Source organism: Cupressus sempervirens, chromosome 9 (genome assembly GCF_028749045.1).
Source record: "Cupressus sempervirens isolate cs-2001-9-10 chromosome 9, ASM2874904v1, whole genome shotgun sequence".
NCBI classification, from domain to species: Eukaryota; Viridiplantae; Streptophyta; class Pinopsida; order Cupressales; family Cupressaceae; genus Cupressus; species Cupressus sempervirens.
Genome location: NC_143126.1, coordinates 788,805,252 through 788,822,986, shown reverse-complemented (window position 1 = coordinate 788,822,986; position 17,735 = coordinate 788,805,252). Strand labels below are relative to the sequence as shown.

The 17,735-nt window shown below is 35.3% G+C and overlaps 1 protein-coding gene across 2 annotated transcripts in view; it reads right to left on the bottom strand.

The window, feature by feature from the left end:
* The window catches only part of LOC149541082 (protein SUPPRESSOR OF PPI1 LOCUS 2, chloroplastic-like), a 58,240-nt gene extending 47,671 nt beyond the window's left edge, over positions 1-10,569 (bottom strand). The window contains exons 1-9 of one of the 2 annotated variants that reach the window (XM_089802075.1): positions 10,138-10,569; positions 9,280-9,355; positions 9,154-9,189; positions 8,877-9,024; positions 8,105-8,260; positions 7,678-7,748; positions 7,384-7,462; positions 7,116-7,231; positions 6,863-7,010 (exon numbers count right to left, since the gene is read on the bottom strand). In XM_089802075.1, the coding sequence (XP_089658201.1) occupies positions 6,863-7,010; positions 7,116-7,231; positions 7,384-7,462; positions 7,678-7,748; positions 8,105-8,260; positions 8,877-9,024; positions 9,154-9,189; positions 9,280-9,355; positions 10,138-10,177 (870 nt within the window). In that variant the 5' untranslated portion in view covers positions 10,178-10,569. The remainder of the gene's footprint in view (positions 1-6,862; positions 7,011-7,115; positions 7,232-7,383; positions 7,463-7,677; positions 7,749-8,104; positions 8,261-8,876; positions 9,025-9,153; positions 9,190-9,279; positions 9,356-10,137) is intronic. The other variant, XM_089802076.1, reaches the window with a different exon arrangement.
* Between the last annotated feature and the right edge of the window lie 7,166 nt (positions 10,570-17,735).

The following is a 17,735-nucleotide window of genomic DNA, read 5'->3' as shown; positions in this document are numbered from 1 at the left end:
CACCTTCTATTCAATGCAGCAAGGTACTCGTTATTATTTTCACTTATCTGTTATTTTTCTTGCATTGAAGACTCAATAATATGCCACATTGATTATATTAATTTTTTATGTTGAAAGTCAAACTTAATTTTATAGTTATTTTGTTTATTTAATTTATTTTTGGTCTCCTTATTGGCACATTGCAATAGATGTTACTATTTGTAGTGTGGGATTCAAAGCCCCTAATGATGAGAAGCTAAAAGGTCCAATTTTGATCCGAAAGGTGGCTGATGTAAATTTTGCAATTGACGAGAAACATGAGTTATGGAGGAGGAAGGGACGCACTATCATGACTAATGGTTTGACCAATAGAAGAAATAGAACATGGCTGAATTTTTTTGTCTCCTCATCAAGTAATTATAGAACCTATACTTCTTACTACTAAACTAAAGATTTAATGATTAAGTTTTTAACTTATGATTGTATTTTTTTCAGATGCAATAGTGTTTCTGGAAATCAGTTAAAGCTTCAAGGAAAACAAAAAATGTTGAGTAACTTTGTGAGATATTGGAGGAAGTGTTGAAGGAGGTGGGTGAGGAAAATGTGGTACAAATAGTCATGGATAATGCAGAAAATTATGTTGCTGCAAGAAAACCTTTTTATGGAGGCACCACCACTTGGTTTGGACCCCTTGTGTACTTCATTACATTGATCTCATGTTGGAGGAACTTGGAAAACTTCCCCAGAAAAAAACATGCATACAACATAGAAGGAATATTTTTAAATTCATATACAAGAGTTTATGAACAATATGAACAATATCACAAATAAAAGAGTTGTCTCGTCGAGGGGTCACCTGATTTACAAAAAACATTATCACATTGAAATCCTTGCTTTGTTCCAAGGCTAGTTTGAAATACATGTTTTTAATTGAGGAATTGACCAAATCATCATATGTGAAGACCAATGCAGGGATTGAGACAACTGATCGAGTTTTTGACTGGTCAAGGAGATTGCGTAGGTAATCTACTTTTTTGTCCTCATTTCTATTTCACTCATCATTTTTGTTCACACTTTTTTATGTTTGTTATTCATTTTTAAAAGCAAAACTTAAAGCTTAATGTTTCAACTTTCACAAAGATTGCAGTTCATAGAGCCTCTTTTCGTTCTCCTACAAATTATTGATGGAGAGAAGCCCCAATGGGATACATTTATGAGGCCACGAACAGGGTTAAAGAGGTCATTAGATCTTTTTTATGCGGGGAATGGCAACAATTATAGTCCCATGTGGGATGTTATTGATCGACAATGGCACACTCTACTTAATAGGCCTATACATGTGGCTACCCACTACCTTAATCTGAAATTCTAAATCAGCCCAAGTTTCAAGGCCAATGATGAGGTGTGGAGTGGGCTCTATAATGTTGCTAAGAGAATGTCACCGAATGAAATGGTTGGAACAAATGTAGTTCATGAGATAGAAATTAATAGGAATTCACAAGGAGACTAATTCTCACGAGACTTATGCAAGAAAAACTGGATGCTACTAGTGTTGGGTAAAAATCTATGATTCTGATTTCTAATTATATTACCATTTTACATTGATAAAGTCAAAGTTATAAAATTGATTTTTAAATCTTCTTGTTTTAGATGCATTGTGGGAGATGTTTGGTACTTCGGTTCCAAATTTTAAGAGGATTGCAGTTCCTATCTTGAGCCATCCATGTAGTGTTTTAGGCTGCAAATGCTTATGGAGTATATTTAAGCATGTACACTTGAAGAAGAGCAACAGGTTGGCAGTGAAAAGGGCAAATGATCTTGTGTTTGTTTATTACAACCTTCGCCTTCATCGCAAACATATCATAGGCACTCCCACACCTATCGCTTTAGAGGAGGCCGATCCACAAGCAAAGTGGAACACTAAGATTAACGATCCTTTCTTTAGTGATGAAGACTTGGAATGGATTGATCAAGTGGATCAAGAGGCAAAGGCAGTAGTGATGGCACTATAGTGCATAGAGTCCCAATGAAGGACCCTGGAGTTGAGAGTGAGGGATCTAAGGATGATGAGGATTCCACTAAGGTTGAGCCTCAAACACAAAAGAAGATAGAAGATGGCTATAGAATCTTCCATGACCTGTCTTAGGCATACACGTAAGAAGATATAGGCTACTCTGAGCCTTAGTCTTCTAGGCTCTAGCTTTTATCTTGATGTACTTTTTGAACTTTTGATTTTGTGGATTCATAATCCATAAATATTGTATGCATTTAACAGCAACACTATTTAAATTTCTAATGTGTTATTTAGTTTGACTTATTTCCTTCAAAAATTTGCATTTCTAGTTATGTGATTGATGTAAATTTTGTGTGCACAATAGCCTCTGTTTATCTCAATTACTGTATCTTTGATGTTAATTGACCATATGATGCACAAAAAAAATTTAAATCCTTAAAATTCTTTGAATTTCTTGGGTTTTTCAATTTGTCGAGTCTTTGTCAAGTCAGAACACCAACTCCATGTCAAAGTCCAAAATTAGCTTGTTGTGTTCAAACTTCAAGGTGAGTCCAAGTCTTTTAACTACTTCCTACATGCCTTGCATAAGCATCCAAGCCCAATCTGGAGCCAGAAACAAAGATAGAAAAAATGAGATTAGTGGTATAACTATAGTAGAACAAGCACCATAAGTAACTTTAAAGTGAGCCAGCTATAGTGGATCCCATTACACTTTACTCAGCTTAGCCACTACTAGTTCATGTCCTATCCATCCCTTTCATTCTCAAAGCCTAGGTTGCTACCCACTCCAATGTAAGTAGCATCACCACCTGCATCTCATGATGCCCCCCCATAGGGGTCAATAGGGGTCAATAGAATATGGGATTCATTTATCTCTGGCTTGGGTGGGAACAGAAAGCGCCTAGGCGGGGGGTTATAAAGTTGGGTGAGCGGGAGCAAGCTGTAGGGTCTCAATCTTTTCTAACCAAATTTTTTTTGTCTTGTACACACTCTATATTGTTGATGCTTCTGCAGCTGTTCCCATTTCTACCTTTTTTAATGTGATTCAGTCATCGAAATCAATTAGATCTTCAACAAAATCAACAAGATCAATGGCCATGCTCTTTTTTCATATCTCACACAGTTCCCTTTTAAAAACAATATTATGCTTCATCTGAAAGTCTTCTAAGGTCCAGAATCATTAAGTGATTCTTGTTGGCAATATGTGTTGTTTCTGATGTCAACTTGATGTCTAACAGTACATATTGCCACTAAGGAGATAACTGAAGTACATGTCGTGTTCATTGATATGTCTAAGTGGAGGTCTCTAATGTGCTTGATGATAAATACCAATGTTGAAGATACTTAAGTACAATAGTACAAATGATTAGAGATGAAGAAGTGGAGTCCAGAAAATCGTTTTATGACATCATTTTAGTCAGGAATAGATGACAAAGGTTAGATAATATGCAATGATTCTTTCCCAGTTTGTTTATATGATGTCGATGTTTTGGTCAAGGTCTACATTCTTTGAGTATCAATATGTAGATGTATGAGATCATCATCTTGATTGAGAAATGGAGGAAATTCATCTAAAAGCAGATCTGCCTGATTTCCTGTAAATGTGTATTGATACTTGTACTCTAAGTTTCTCCTGCATGATATGGCTATGTGATGTCGGAATCAGGTTAAGGATTATGTCAGACACCATTGTGCCAAGTTTCATGAGTAAGTCACTTGTACAGAGGAAGCTAAGTACTTATACTCCAATTAGCAGATTATTAGTATATTGCATCTCAAATGGCTCACTAGAATGCTCCGCATTCTTCCACAGTGATAGATACGGCTTTGTCATTTTGGGAAGATACTTATGAACGTTTTTTTTATCAGCACGGTGAGTTTCAGGGCTGCCAGTGTTCGGATTTGCAATTTTTTCTATCTGATCTATCCAGTAGTTACCAGTTTTGTAAGGGTCTTCCCTAATTTGCCAAACTCATTTTTTCTTTTTCTTTTTTTGGAACTTCTGAATTAGTATTTTTTTTGGATAGGTAATTGCTTGACAGGGTAGCATTGACAAATCGCAAAGTAATACAATACTGTTCCAATCCAATGCACACATACACTCATTTATTGCTAATCATTGGAGTTACAGAAGCAATAGATATCTCTAATTTATAATACGAAAAGACTTACAATGTCAATGATACATACTTGCCAAATTGCTGAGAACTACAAATGGTCTGCCTTTAATGCATTAACTGGAATGTTGGACTTCACACAATATTACTACAATCAACACTTCCAAAAATGTTCAGTATGCTGCAATGGACTGCTACAGACCTGCTACGTCCTCTTCTTGGTCAGTAGGGCTCATTGTAAGCAGCTGCAAACTTGTACAATGCACCTCCAGACCTTTCTGAAATGTATAACCTGCTTTCTGATGTTTTTCAGAAGAATAATGATGAATGCCGAAGGTGAAGACAAAAATGGCTGTCTATATGAGCCTCTAACCAGTATGGCCACAATAGAATCTTCCTTAGCAACTCACTTCTGGGTCTTCTTTGATCAGTACAGCATATATTAACCCTTCCCAAATGATGATACTCCAATAGCTAGTTTCAGCAAAGCACCTCAAATACAATCCGAGGCTTTCCAATCAAACTCTCTTGGTAGTTGGGTAAAGAAAGTAGTAGTAAATACCTCAATGATTAGATTTTACCTTGTTACTCAGCCAAATCCTCTCGACTGTATTTTGCAAAGCAAGAAGAATGTCAGTATAGAGGGATTTCATCCTCCAAGCCCAAAATAGAAAATGTCCACAATTCCACCAATTCTCATATATTATCCAAGCATGCTGAAAGAGGGCACTCCCATCTCTTTTATAGCACTCTCTTAGACCTTATGCACTCACCTTGACTATGTGGGAAAAACAAAATCACATTTTTACCCTTTTCCTATTATTCTGGGATTTTTGCTTTTCCGTCCCTATTTTCTCGTGCTTGCTTTTTTGGTCCCTATTTTGTTGTCCTTTTTTTTTAATATTTTCCATGCCATATATATGATTTTCCTTCAAGTTAAGTCCCCAATAACTTTTAGTTATGCTTTTAATGTATTATTATAGAATAAAGCCAAAGGGGACCATTTAATTTAAATATTTCCCACAAACTATAAACTATGCATTAGTAAAGTTAAATAAAACTTTATAAAATAACTTTATTAATGCATAATAAATCATATCAATAATAGATAAATCTTTTTATCGATTTTAAACAATTAACATCAACATGTCACTACAACTAGATGTCTAGTCATACCTAGAATGAATTACTATAAATAGTAAATGTGCCCTAAACTGCTTCAGATTACCTCGGAATGAACTGCAACCAAAATTGCCTAGGCCTGATAGTCTCTAAGTCCCTTTTATGTCCTAGTTAGCCTACGGTACCATGGGAAAATAGGCTAACGACAACCTATGTTGTGAATACTACAAAGAGGCAATTGCAAGTTTGATGATAATTTATCTTCAAGAGTTGCTCTTAGTGTTTGGTGTCTTTGGGAATTCTGGTGAAAAGGTTGTGGATAGTCACCTATGCCATCATTTTGGCGCACAATATTTTAAATCTCTCTCCAAAAGTACAAAGGTTGATGATATCACCAGCATTGCTTTTCAGCCAACTAGTCATGTTTCTTTTAGTTGTAATTGCTCTTGATCTTTGCACTACCCAAGAAAGTATTAAAATGTGATTAAGAGTTTGTTAAGAGGTAGGTTGATCCACAACATAATTTAGTGATCAAGTCACATGTTTGAAGGCTGAACTATTTTAGCTCGCAATGTTTCATTTCTTAATATCCAGTCAGGTCAACGTAATTTGATAATTAGTGATTACGCAAAGCATATAAATATTTGTGTGTGTGGGGGGGAGGGGGGTGTGGGGTGGAAGAAACATTCACTTGAGAAGGGTGACTTATAATTTTTGATGTGAGAATTAATGTGAAAAACAGAACTGTGAGAAATTAAAGAAAGTATTAGGTGCGATAAATTAGTGATAGGTCATTTGGGCTTCAAAAGGGATTGCATCCTCTACACCTATTGGATGTTCTTCAACAACAGTTCATTTACTTTGTTTCATTGTAAACACTTTTGTATCTTGCCCTAAAGAAGTGATCTTCACTCTAAAAGTTTTTTGTATCTTGCCCTAGGAAAGTGAGTCCTAGTTTGCATATTAAAAAGTAGAACACTTCCTTGATTTTGAGCACAAAACAAACAATCTTATTGCTAGTTTCATTTCCTGTGAGTAATCATCACCATGGTTTCTCCTTCCTTGGGTTTTCCATGTAAAAATCTTAGTGTCCCCGTGTATTCAGATCTACATCTATTTGTTTGCTTCTGCCACATTGACTAAATGGTCTAAAGTTCAATAAATGATTAAATTTTAGTTTATGCTAATTGACCACCACCCCCTCCCTCAACCACCGGATGTTTTCAACCATTGTGACCAAATCATGCCTCAATCCAAGTTAAAACTATATATTGGAATTTGGCCTTAATAAGCTTACCATGTTCCTTTGCTAGTGTCTCATAAGAATTCTACCAAAAATCAAAAAGATTTGAAACTCTTGAATTATGAATGTTCAGATCCATCCTAGATCCATTGTATTATCTCACGATCATAAATATCACTTGAATCCATAAATGACAATAAGAACTGATTACAATCCATGCCTCTAGTGGAATGTTTCTTACTACCAATCGCCAAGCCATGCCATAATAGATATCCTCTCAATATCATTCCACAGAATCCTCAATGTTTAATGTCCTTTAGCGGATATGCAGAATAAATATTAGAGATTTTCATAACCACCAAATGAAATTACTGAAATGAAGCATACCGCAGGGATGCAAAGCTCATTGGTAGCAACAAAATATGATCTCCCTGTGCCAACAGCTCCTTCACCATATCCCCGTACACTGTTAAAGCCTCCAATTGGGAATGCACCATGTGGAGCTAAATCTCCTTTTACAGTGCCAAATGAGATGCTGCATCAAAAATAAGGTGAACAGGGCAAAACATTGGTTATTTTCAACATAAATGAAAATCAGATACTTTTGTCACTGTATAGAAGATATGGTACTATGACCTACCTTGAGAAGCCAAAAGTTGGGCCTAGTTTAACTCCCTTCCTTCTGTGGACCTTAAATTTTTGAAAATGGAGCCAGTTGGGTGAAATAGGTAAACCTTGCTCCAGTAGCACATTACACTGGAAACATGATTAAATTTTAAAAATTATTCAGCCAAAATTTATTACGTAGAGCAGTCAAGGCATGCAAATAAAATAGTTATAGAACTGTGCTTTTAATTATCAAGATTGGATTTTGAAGACATATACTTTATAAGTATGGAGTCACTAACTTGAGAAAAGAACCTGTCATTAGATTCAAGGTATTCTGTCCCCATCTTGGCAACAAGCATTCTATCACATGGATTTCCACTGCATAACAAGAGTTCACTCAGTGTGGTTATTGCTCAATACTTGAACCATTTCAACATATGGTCAATGCCAATTTATTATGGTCAAATGCAAATTTATTACAACTAGACCATGGTTTTCTACTCCATATCCTTCTGCTCTTTCTATGTATGGTAAAAATTTCCCTTGGATTTTTCAAGATTAAAATTCAGTAGGCGTCAAACAATTTCATATACCTGAACGTGGTTGGACATCCGTATGAATCTCTACATATAGGAAGCCCATTATCACCAATGGGGCCAACTTGCTGAAGCAATGCAACCACACAAGTTAGATGGGCACGTTAAAACGGAAATACGTGAAATTCTGAGATACCTAGCAATCTTTGCTTGGGATGTGAGCTACAAGTCATGGATAAACTTTACTATGAAAGGCATACTAAGAATGCAGGAATGTAAATTTGAAGGGCCTAAATGCAATATATCTAGGCCTGTACTCGAATTCAAGCAGGACGTTCCCCCATAGGTGTTTGATATTTCTTCTTAACACATTTCTTGTATAATATACCGGTTTGTGATACCAGGATCAGAAACAGCTAAACTGCTTTCCTCCTTACATTTAAGTATCTTGATGTATTAAAGAGCTTTTAGTTTTTATGCTCACCTCAATTCTCATGCCCACCATTCTTGTCAATTTTGAATCTGACGCCCACTTTTGGTCAATTTCTATGGCAAACCTCTGTAGCCTGACACCTCCATGTACAGAGCCAAATGAATCAGTCGCAATGCCATGGACAGAAGTTGCTGGATTCAGTGTATTCTGCACATATGATTCCAATGTTGGGAGAGAATTAGTCTCATTTGCAAGCGGTATAATTTTGCAGTATATTCTTGATCCAATGTCACACCAAATCATATTTAGCCTACATCCCATTTATTCACTTTTATCAGGCCAGATGATCTTTAAATTCAAATTTTATCCATTGCAAGGTTGTGTCCAGACATATGACATTATGTTTACCTGTGAAAATTCAAAATCTTTAATTCAAATTTATGATAAGCTCAAGGATCTTAAAAATTGAACAAGTTTTCATAACTTGAGTGGGCCTAGTGGTAAAGAACTTGTTCTCTTGAAAGAGAGGTCACAGATTCAAATCCCACTGGGGGATAGGGTTTGTACACTTCGTTTGTAGCACAGTTAGGTGTCTCCTGCAAGGAGTATGGGGTAGTCCTATATTGTTATTACCATATGTAGACCCAAAAACATACATCTGGTATCATGGACTACAAAAGGACCTTTCCTTTAGAAGGTCAAGCTTGCGTGACAATTAAACTAGTGATAATTGCAAAGTATGCTATTCTAAGAGATGAACCAAAATAACATCCTAACTTTAATCCCCACATGTGAATGTAAGGGTGCAAAAAGGTTAGATTACGTGAAAGGTAATGGATTGTTGCTGTCTGTCTCCATCAAAACTTGGTCGTCTAAAATTCACTCGATAGCATGACTCATTGAAAGCCTTCTCCAGTAAAATGTCTAATCTTTCATCTCCTCGAAAAATATTATTCTGTCTTGCAAAAATGCTGCAAGAGCTTGCTGAATACACGTTAGAGTTCACATATTGAGATTGCAGCTATGAAGTTTCAACCATTTTACCAATGGCGAGAATTAAATTCGGCAACTTCAACTTGGATAAAGAACTGAGAGCTCACCTTCCAACGAGGACTGATAAAGGACTGCTTGAAGCCCTGAAAGAAATTGAAGATTTATATCATGATAACAAGAAACCAAAATATGAGAAAATTGCACATTAGGAATCACAGGCATATATTACATACTCGTTACCCAAGCAATCTGCTGAAGATATTCCTCGACCTAAAGGGTGTAACCAATCTAACTTAAAGTCAATTTTGCCTGCATTACAAAAATTTTAAGAGATTAAAAAGAAGTAAAATTGCAAATCATCATTATAATGATAATAGTCAGAAGGGAGATCAAATTGCAGGGCTTCCATGCTGTCAAACCGTAATTTATTTGCTCAAAAACGAATGTTACAGTATTCCAACTGTAACCAGAGTAGCCCCGTTTATAAATACTGAAGTAATGGCAATCCAAATTCGAGAAAACAAGGGAAAAAATAACATACATAATTTTGTGATATTGCTATCAGGATTTAATTGTGTGATTTTTGAGTCAAACTAATTGACCCAGGTTTCATGAGTAGTGATTCAACATGAATCCATCTCTCATGAGAATAAATGGAACACTTAGCACTCATTGGATCTAGGTGATGCTCACAGGGGTGAAGCATCAGGACTTCCCGGGAGGTAACCCATCCCAGTACTACTCTAGCCTGAGCACGCTTAACTACAGAGTTTCCTCCATGGTTAAATACATAATTTTATTTCCAAGATAATATCTCAAAGCATATAAAACTACCTCCGACATTTTAAAAAACCCTTAATTTAGAGTCCATTAGAATCCTAGATAAAACCAAAATTGTCCCGCTCCTCGAGAAGGATGACAAAAAACAACTGCGGTCTTCTTTCTAGAGAGATTTTTGCTATATTTTTCTAGCCTCAAGAAAATGCATGCCCATTTTTCAAATCCACTACCGAATTGGAAAAAGAATTTATATGTGGAGGTCTTGAATGCCATCAAATACAATAATCTACATTAGACAAGCAAATGCTTACCTTGACCAATGCTTTTATGAATGCTCGACTTAACTCCCATCCTCAGAAATCCCTGTAAAATCAGAAGGGTCTCCTACGATACTCATTAATCGACCTGTAAACAGTGAGATGCGTTATCCCATCTATACTCCATGGCGCAGCTTTCCCCTGATATTATATAATATGTTTTTAACCGCATCTCTGTATTATCATACTGTTCCTTCTACTTACAGATGCTCCTTTGTGGTGTTTAGTTACTGGCCTTAATGTGAATGCAGTTTAAAAAGTCAGAAGATTATTCTGAACAAAGCGACGCATCCTGTGTTAGCCGAGCCATCAAATTTTCATTGAAGCTATTTCCTTCGCCACAGAGAACTAAAATTCTAGCAACTGGGTCTGTACCACTACCACCCGAAGACTTACGCACACTCTTCTTGTACCAGTTTATCTGATTTTGTAAATGATTGTATGAAATGAAAAACTAATTTTGTATTTCGCGGCCCTTGAAAACTTTGTCCACTAACAATAATAATAATTTTAATAAAAACATAAATAATTTTTAATAAAATTTCGTCATGGTGAGAACTAAAGGTACAGATTCTTCTCCCAATTTCTCATCAATATGTAAACAAGTTTAGAATATATTTTTCGTGTGTGGAAGGCTGCCAGCTATGTATATGAGATTATACGATTTTGTATGACATGCAAGCCCTTCCGTAAGGTCGCTTTTAATATTATTGCGTTATTGGCCACACTAAAATTAGGACCCTTCTCAAAAATTTAATTTGTTAAAAATTTAAAAAAATTATAATTAATGATGATAATAATTGTGGAGATTGCAATTAATAGGGCTTTTTATATTATAAATAGAAGGTTTTATGATGGGTCTAGTGTGACTAATTTAAAGAACAATGTCTTTCAATGGAGGTCTAGGAGCTTTTTGAAATCTAGGTTGATGAAAGTTGTTGTTTTTATAAATAAGAAAGTTCATTCATGAGGTAAAAAGATAAAATGTACCATTTACAAAATAAAAAGAAAATACAATATCACTTTATAAGAGTCAATCATGTTAAGCTTGGAAAAGCAATACATTTAGACAAAAGGGCATAGTCTAGAAGTAAAAGCAAAAGAAAAAACCACTAGACTACTATAGTAGCGGTTGATGGATATGACAAGGGATCTCTATCATGTTTGCAACTCCATACATCAGTAAGGTTAGGAGTGTTGTCTAGAATGGACTACCCCTCTTTTGTAACTACTTTTTATTTTTATGTCTCCTTGGCAAGAGAAATGGTTGGGAAAGTCGTATAAGCCATTTAGAAGAACTCACCCAATAAGAATTTCTATAAGTGTTTGGCCAACTAGTGCTACTAGAAGTGGAAGGACCAACACCTCTCATGTGCCAACGAAAAAGAGAGTCACCTTGCACTGGTGAAACTAAGCAATGCCACTGAAAATCTCTTCCCCTAATAGAATGGTGGTGAGGGGCCTTGGAGCATGGAGTGTGAGAGTAGTATGTGGATGAATTACAATTGCGTCAGCAACAATGGAATGAAGAATAGTCGTTATAAGCAAAGGGGTTTGGTGGCACTCAGGCAATCATATAAGGGGCATTTCCTTAATGTTGTAAACTCTCCTACAAGTGGGCCACTTTATTGCCTTGCACTTGAACCTAAAACATGACACTATTGCAAATACAAGCCTTAATATACAAAGAAACACTTATATCAAGAGAGATGTGACAAAGAAGAAATGATATTTAAAAGGAAAAAAAGAAGTGACAAAAAGTTCATTACTTTTCACACCTTCGCATTCACCCTTGTGTCTTCATCCATCATTTCAACTCCATTGCTTCATGGTGGCTACCCTTATATGGAGAATGAAGATCCCCATCTTTACCCACCCCCCCTCCCCCCACTACAAACCTCTTCCCTCTGTATTAGACAAGTCCTAGTTTATTATCTTAAGGAAATCTTGGGATAAAATGATTATTTCGAGTAGCTAGAAGATCAACCCTTCATTCTAATCACCATTTAATTAACAAGAAGTACATCCCTCCTATCATGTTCAAGTGAGAGTGTTGTAATCTTTCGTGGAAGCATGGAAGTATTAATGTGGCTCATTTTGTTCCTTTAAATCCTTCATTTCCCTGAAATGTATATGGATTATGGGCAAAATATATATCATCTTCCATTTCCCAGTTTGCATCAAGGAGCAATAAAATTCCTCTTGGATGTTCAAATGACACCCCCCCCCAACCTCGCAAATCTCCCCAAATTTCATCTGTTGTAGTTAATTCCCCTTCCCCAAACCCTAATCCCACCTTTTCTAATTCTTGGGTAGACTGCCTCATTCCTCATCCTTCAAATGACAAATCATCTAACTCCTTCAAATTATTGTCCTTCTAGAATGGCAAGGATTCTCAGTACATGATCAATTGTGGTTCTCCTTATTTGTGAATCAGGTAACTATCTCTCCTATTGAAATTAAATTATACTCTATTGAATGTCATTTATAACCAATTAAAAAATATTTTTTAGCGAACTACAAAATCTTCTTTGATCAATTCCATTTTCTATTCTTTGGTTGGCCAACAAATTTAAATCTCTTTTCCTTCAAGTTGAAGGTTGTTCATGTCTAGTATAATCTAGGAGCTCTCGTGATTCCCCTACTCATTTAGGGAACTTTATTAGGCATAGGGAACTTCTTTGGCTCTTTTATGGGTTTTCAAAACCTTGTTTCCTCTCTTGGAGATTACAAAATTCTTTTACTAATTAACCCCCTTTTTAACCCCCTCAAGATAAGGATCTATAATGATAATTCCTCTTTTAATTTTTCCTTATCCATAGGCAATATTATATGAAGTAGGGTTGTCCTCTCTCAGGAATTTTTTATCCCCCCAACAGATCTCATCGACCTTGAATATTGATAATGCTTCCCCCAAATCACACCCAACCCATCTCGCTTGAATGTTTGTAGAAAGGTGTATTTTCCTTCAATAACCACTCCTTCTTTGTCTCTTCCCCCCATCATTTTGAGCCTAGCATGTTGGTCCTAACCGATACTAAGAGTGGGGGTAAATTAGTGTGTCCAATTCCACCAATCAATGTAGTAGGTTAAAAACACACCTTATTACTAACTCTTTTATAGACAAGGTAATGACAAGAGCAATGTAGTACAAACATACAAGATTACACAAAGATGCATACAATGACACATATATTTTTATGTGAAAACCCTTAAGTTGAGGATTAAAAACCATGGTCAGTGCAAGGTACCCACTAGCCTTTTTGTGTAAATAAAAGGGTGTCATGTTAAAGGCTTACATATGTTCCTTCTAAGAAGTCATCCTATTAGAAATGCATATAATCTGCTAGGATCAAAATAACATGTTAAGGCTACCTTACTAGAGGATTTTGATCCCTTTCTAAGAGATACCTTACCTTGTTACAAGTTTTCTTTATCAAAGACTTACAATAGTTGCAATAGTAAGAAAGAAAACTAAAGACTAGATCTAAAGATGTGGCACACCTTACCTTGTAGATCCACGATGAAACTCCTCATATATTCTTTGATCTCCTTTCTATGTTCTAGCTTAACTTGGTGAAATTTCTCTATTCACTTCCTTTTTTCATGTCTTAGCATTGGTTTGTTGCTTACACATTGTTCTTCACTATTCTAGTATGCTTCCATGGATCACTACTCCTCATAGTGACACCAACATCAATATCTTCAAAAATGAAGTTTGAGTGACCTTAAATCACTCATCCAATTCATGGGTACAAACCCTAAAATTATCCCACTCAAATTATGAATTTGGAATTCGAAATGTGTAGTAAGTGTAGTCACAAGACATGTGTGACTATCTATATGTAGGTGTCCATACATGTAGGCCTACTTGTCCATCTATAAGTCTACTTATAAAAATGAGTCCTTGCATTCTTGTGTCACATCTGATGCTTCTCTTTATGTACATGTCACATCACCTTCAAACCTTGATACATATTTGCCACATCAATGGTGACTAGGATACGACCATCAAGATTTTCATATGTTTGCCTATCATAGGCTTATCATATTTTTGTCCTTTGTCGAGATTAGTATGTCAGTCTACCAATGGTTGTACTTACTTGCAACAATTTAATCCTCTTGTTAACTAGTTTTCAATCAATGCTAACACATCAACACTTATTCAATGCTTGAGTCCACTCCTTGCCATTTTGCTCAGTCAATCATGTCAATTTAGTTTAGTCCAACATGACATTCCCTCCCAAACATGTCCTATAATCAATTATAGTTTCCCACAATAATCTAAACAATAGTTCTTCATCCCCCTCTCCTCTCATTAATCTAGATTTCAATGATATTACAACCTCTTCTACTATTTAATCAATGAAACTAGCTCATAGTCTACCTCTTCTGGATATGGATACGGTATACCCATAGGTCTTGGGTCTATCCTCTATTCCTTCCTTCTCTTTAAACAATAATCTAGTCAATTCTCATAAGGAAGAGGAAGCTTCCATTATCAAATCCCTAAAAACTAGAATGCTTCAACCTAGTGATCTCATCAAGGAAGTCAGGTATAATCAGGAGGAGGTTCAAAAATAGTTGTTGAGATGTAAGGAGTTTCAATCTCTAATATCATCTAATAATCAAGAAATTGTATCCAATCCCCATATAGATAGGCATGACACTAATCAAATTCCCATGGAACTTGAATTAATTTATGATATAATTAGCATTAATCAAGATTCAAATTTGGATAATGTACACTTTTGCATTACCCCCCACCCCCGTCATGATCTAAATTTGGCATCCCACCAATACTTCTTGGATCAAGATTCAAAATCTAATCCCAAAATAGCACCTCTTTATCAGGCATCCCCTTCCAATCTCCATTGACTCTTAGGCATTGCAACAATTCTTCAAGGTGATAAATATCATAATTGTAATAGGCCTTCTAGAAAGAGAGGTAAGAAATCTAACTATGAGTTAAGAAAAATTGTGGTGGAGTTGGGAACCAAGCTAAAATCACCTCTATTTTTAATAATGGGAAGTGGAAGAGTCTTCCCTCCTCTTAATGATAACAACATCATGGAACACTAGGGGCATCAATTCCCCTATTAAGCAACACATCTTCAAGTATTGCCTTAAAAATTTCAACTCAGATGTTATCCTTCTTCAAGAAACCAAACTGGACCCCAAAGAGTTGTCTATATTTGATAGGAAGATAGGCTTTTGGAAGGTGTGGGACATGTTGTAATCCCCACTTCTGGTGGACTAATATGTATTTGGAATCCTTAAAATGTCCAATTTACTCCTAACTCTTTTCATCCAATTTGGTTGAGTGGTTGGGTTAAAATAGTCTCACCTGGTCTTTGTTTTCCCCTCATAAATATCTATGGACCATAACACATTTGAAAAACTAAGAGTGGAAAGATATTTTAGATCTTCTATCCAGACATGAGGAAGGCAATGCAATTATAAGTGGGGACTTCAATGCCATTATTGATCTAGATGAAAATCTAGTAGGTGTCATAATTCCTAATCAAGCATCTAGATATTTTAAAGAATAAATTTCCTCATGCAACCTTTTAGATATTAAAACCTTTAATGGGATCTTTACCTATAGAAATATAAGATCAAGATCCAGTTACATTTATAAAACATTGGATAGGTTCTTGTTTTACGATGACCTTCCCTCTTTTAATCATTCTTTAACTTCTTCTATTAATCCCACCTCTAGATCAATTCATTTTCCAATTAGCTTGGACATTGTAGAACTTTTTAGAGCTAGTAAGAACTCTTTTAAATGTGAACATATGTGGTTTTAGGAAAAAGACTTTATCTCCCTTTTGGAGACTTGGTGGAACAAAGAATCTTTTCAAGTAAAATATTTTTCTTTTTATCCAAGATGAAAAGTCTAAAGATTAAGATTAAAGAATGGGATAAATACACCTTTAAAAACATTTTGAATAAAAATCCCTCGTAGAACAATAAATGAAAGATCTCAATGAATAATTAATGTCTGAAGGAATGAATAATGATAATTACTTTCACAAGAAATTTGTTCTCAATAAGTAGCTTGGCCTGATAACAAAAGAAGAGCAATTCTAGAAACAAAAGTTCAAAGATAATTGGCTATTGAATGAGGACATGAATACAAAATTATTCCATAATATATCTACAATGAGAGCCTTTATAAATAGGATTTCTAGGCTCATAAATTATGAAGGGATTATCCTAGAGTATACTGTAGAAATAGACAAAGAGTCGGTGAACTACTTAAGGAGGTTCTAAATAATTGGGAATATTTGGATCTCAATGCTCAATCATATTTACTCCATAAAATCATAAAAATTAGCTCTAAAGATCATAACATAGTGCCAATTAAAAGTTTTGCAAAAGAATAAATTAAAACAACATTCTTTCAGATGCACCCTGGTAAAGCTCTTGGGCCTAATAGTCTCCAAGCTAGTTTTTTAAAGCGTTGGAACTTTTTAGGAGATTATTTATGGGAAGCCCTAGAAGGAACAAGGAACTTTTGCTTCCTCCTTATAGAAATTAATAACATCTTTCTTACAATTTTACCTAAGAAAATCAAGGCTATCCACCTAAGGATTTCAAACCCATTGCACTCTGTAACACCATATACAAAATTTCCACCAAATATTTGGAAAACATATTAAAGACTCTACTCTCCCTCATCATTTCCAATAAACATATAGGTTTTATCCCAAGTCGCTCAATTTGGAAGGGGTCATTATTATTTAGTAATAGATCCACTTAGTTCAGAAAAACAAAAGCCCTTACATGTTAGTTAAACTAGGCATCTAGAAAGCCTACAAAAAAGTAGATTGGAGATTCATTTGTAAATAAATGGAAACTTTTATATTGATTAGCCAATAAATACATCTCATCTTCAATTGAATTTCATCCCCCAAAATTTATATCCTCTTTAATGGATCCCTAATATATTTCTTTGACATCTTTCAAGGTCACAGGCAAGGTGAGCCCATCTATCCATTTTTATTTGTCATTATGGTAGAAGCCTTTGGGAGGTTGACCAAAGCTTGTCAAGATTAGGGCCTAATTCAAGGTGTCAAAGTAATGGATGTTATACCTAATATTACTCACCAACAGTTTATTGAACATAGTCCTTGCAGCTTGGTATTCTATCCAAGAAGCATTTTACCTCAAGTCTATGTTCGACTTATATATCAAATCCTCTAATCAAATGGTTAACACTAAAAAATCTAAACTATTCTTCATCAATTCAAACCCATTTATTGAAGATAGGGTCTGTAATACTCTAGGATTCAAGAAAGGATCCTTCCCATGTAAATATTTAGGAATCCCTTTAGGTAAAGGAACTAAATCAAATAAACTTTAGAAAAAAACCATATTAAATCTAGATAAGAATACAGAGAGTTGGAAATCTAAGTGGTTTTCTATTGCAAACTGCATGAATGTGTTTAAGTTAGTTCTTTCTCTCATTCCCACCTATCCAATGTCCTACCTCCCTCTTTTATCCAAAACAAAAAAAAATCCTAGAGAAGAAAAGTAAGACCTTTTTCAGGCAAGGTGTTTCTCATCAAATGAAAATAGTTCTCACC